This window comes from Manihot esculenta, chromosome 9 (genome assembly GCF_001659605.2).
Source record: "Manihot esculenta cultivar AM560-2 chromosome 9, M.esculenta_v8, whole genome shotgun sequence".
In the NCBI taxonomy this organism is placed as follows: Eukaryota; Viridiplantae; Streptophyta; class Magnoliopsida; order Malpighiales; family Euphorbiaceae; genus Manihot; species Manihot esculenta.
The window spans coordinates 7,216,676-7,219,599 of record NC_035169.2 but is presented as its reverse complement, the minus strand read 5'-3'; the positions used below and the strand labels follow the sequence as shown (position 1 = coordinate 7,219,599).

The 2,924-nt window shown below is 34.6% G+C and overlaps 1 protein-coding gene across 1 annotated transcript; it reads right to left on the bottom strand.

The window, feature by feature from the left end:
- Nucleotides 1-1,031: 1,031 nt before the first annotated feature.
- On the bottom strand, nt 1,032-2,035 carry LOC110622331 (zinc finger protein 8). Its single transcript, XM_021766813.2, has one exon. The coding sequence runs from the start codon at nt 1,898-1,900 to the stop codon at nt 1,196-1,198; it is 705 nt and encodes a 234-aa protein (XP_021622505.1). The 5' UTR covers nt 1,901-2,035; the 3' UTR covers nt 1,032-1,195.
- Between the last annotated feature and the right edge of the window lie 889 nt (nt 2,036-2,924).

Genomic DNA, 2,924 nt, shown 5'->3' with positions numbered 1-2,924 from the left:
AAAGATAGGGCTGTCTAACTACCATTTCATGGGTTACTTTAAGTCTCACACAGACAGATGAAAGACCACATTTTTTTTTTAGGGTTGGTTTTGCTATTTATGAAAGCTATGGTACTACTACCTCAGTATAATGAAAAAAACCTGTCCAATACCGACAGGGTTCACAGAAGTGACCCATGACTGCTTTCTCCCATCATCACCTTTCTATGTCAATTGCCCCATTATTATTATTTTTAATTTTTTATTCTACCCCTTATTCTTAATATCAAGTGTATGTCCATTTCATAAAATATTTAATTTCGAGCAGTTGATTATCATCCCATGTCCCACCAAATGTTCAAAAACTTACGATTTTGATCCATTCTTCTAAAAAATGTTCATTGATTTTCTATCACTGGTCTTAAATTTGCCACATCCTCAATTTGCATATATACCATGTAATAAAATTCTTCTATTTTGCTCTTGCAGACTTGGTCTAATAGTAAATTAATGTAACCCTCAACTTGACAAGATATCAAAGTTGGAGTTTGCTTCTGGTCCATCCAAAAGGAAAGGGAAGGAAAGGAAAGGAAAGTGAAGGAAAATATATTTTTTTTCTTTCTGTGGTGTCTACAATTGCCATGGAAATATCATTTTCTTTCTGTAATTTATCTGCAGAAGAGACACAAAAACCTTATCCTCTCACCTGATATTTTTCATCTCTGCTTCAACATTTGCACTTGATCAAAACCTACCTGTCTCGTTACTGCACTTGTATGGACAATATATATATATACACACGTGTTTATCTGTAGACCTTCATGCACTGTTGACTGATACCCAGTTTTAATATTACATATTCTTCACACGTGTGACTAATATGAAGGTAGACAGAGAACTGAACATGATTTTGTTTATATGCTAAGAACTTCCAGTGGACAATGAATATATATGTAGAAGATGGATTCTCTTACTATACATATATATACTTGTTAATTTTTAATTACTTCTAATTGTAATTAATTAAGGAAAAACAATTAAAATGCTTTTGATTCAAGAGGAAATGGATCATTTCATTAATTATACTAGAATGAAGAGGTTGAAAAGGCTAATGGGTGTTCTTAGAATCGTCTCATTTGCAAGATAAAGAGATTAACTAATTAGCAGCTAAAAGAAAATCTGGGTTTCTCATGTGTTCAAGTTATATATATATCGATTACAGATGAAGATCCAAACTCACATGATCCTGGACGCTTGGCTTAGACTCGTACCCGTATCTTCCCTGCGTGCTAGAGCCACCCACCTGCGAGTGCTTCATCTCTTCGCCGGAAAATAAAGGCAAGGGATGCACAGAACGGTCTCGATGAAGAGTGGCACTACCATGAACGGCTGGGATCCGCCACAAGCCTAATGGACTTCCATTGATGGGTTGCTGAGAATAAGAGCCATGGCTACCATAAAACCTAGAATTAGTGGCGTGGCTATTCCATGAAGGGTAAGACATGGGTGGGGTTGGAGTTGAGCCTAGTCTGTAGTTCACCAGCCCATAAATATGAGCATCAGAGAGACTGTTGTGAACCATTGCCGACTGAAGATGAGCTCGTTTGGCGTGTTGGCGTTCTCTTTTGTGTGCGTTTTGATGGCCACCTAAAGCTTGAGAAGTAGGGAAATTTCTACAACAGTAATGACACTCAAATCTTCTATTGTTATCTCCACTAGTCTCGCTTTCTTTTGCATTACTATCTTCATTAGTTTCGGCGGACGCAGACTCATCAGCCGCCGCACTTGGGTCGTTTCCTCCAAATTCTATGCCAAAGAGACGAATTCCCTTTTCTTTGACGGGTGCAGGGCGGATAAAAGGAAGCTGAGAGAAGGATTCCACGTTCATGAAGTCATGAGTCTCCCTTTCACTCTTATCCATCAAAAGAAGAAGGTGGTGCTAGGAGGAGGAGGCGGCGGTGGAGGAGAAGTGGATGAGATAGGGGGATGGAAGGGGAGGAGGAGAATGGGTTTTGTATGCGGGGGTGGGGCCTACAATTGGGGCAATTGGGGGCTGACCCATGTGAGAGTGAGAGCTGACAAGGCCACAAGTTCTGGTCAGAACTGAGATGAGATGAGATGAGATGAGATAAGAGTTGGCTTCGGCTTCTCAAAAGTACTATATTTGCTTGCTTTCATTTGTTTCTCATTTGGTTTGTTTTGGAAAGTTCCCAAATTCTTGATCGAAATTATGTTTTTACAGCCCATGCCTTGCCTTGTCTTGCTATTAAACTTACTCTCATTTTTTACACCTGAATAAATTTATTTAGATATATTTTCTGATCAGGTGTTTATTTTTTAATAATTTTAAAATTAATATTTAATATTTTGAAGACTACTTATGATTATATAATTTTTTTATAATTAATATAAAACACATATTTTAAGTTAATTTCATGTTTTTCTCCCCTAATATCATTAAGTTATATATCACTTCAAGGAGTGTTGTCTATCTCAGGGGTTGCTCGACACATGTTCAAGGAAAGCATACAACAGAAAAAATGCCATATCTGTGGATTCCCTATTTAATATTTATGGCATTTTTTTTAATAAAAGAAGAGAAAATGAGACCGAAATTAAAAAACATATCCAAATTGAAATATATTTAATTAATTGAAAGTATTTGTCTACTAAAATAAATTTATAAAAAATTAAGTATTACAATATATTTTTTAATTACAAAAATATTATAAATAAATAAGTAATGTTATCAAGTATTTTATAATATTATCATTATCTATTTTAAAATTGATTAAATGTTCAATTTCATCCTTATACTTAGTGGGAAAGTAATTTAATTATCCATTTCTAAAAATTTCAATTTAAACTCAATTTATTCTAAATTTATTAATTTAATTAGATCAAAATTATGTAAATTTTTTGATGTTTTGATTTAGTCTAAAAAT

Coding starts and splice junctions, on each gene's coding strand:
- LOC110622331 (XM_021766813.2), bottom strand. CDS start 1,900: ATGGATAAGAGTGAAAGGGAGACTCATGACTTCATGAACGTGGAATCC.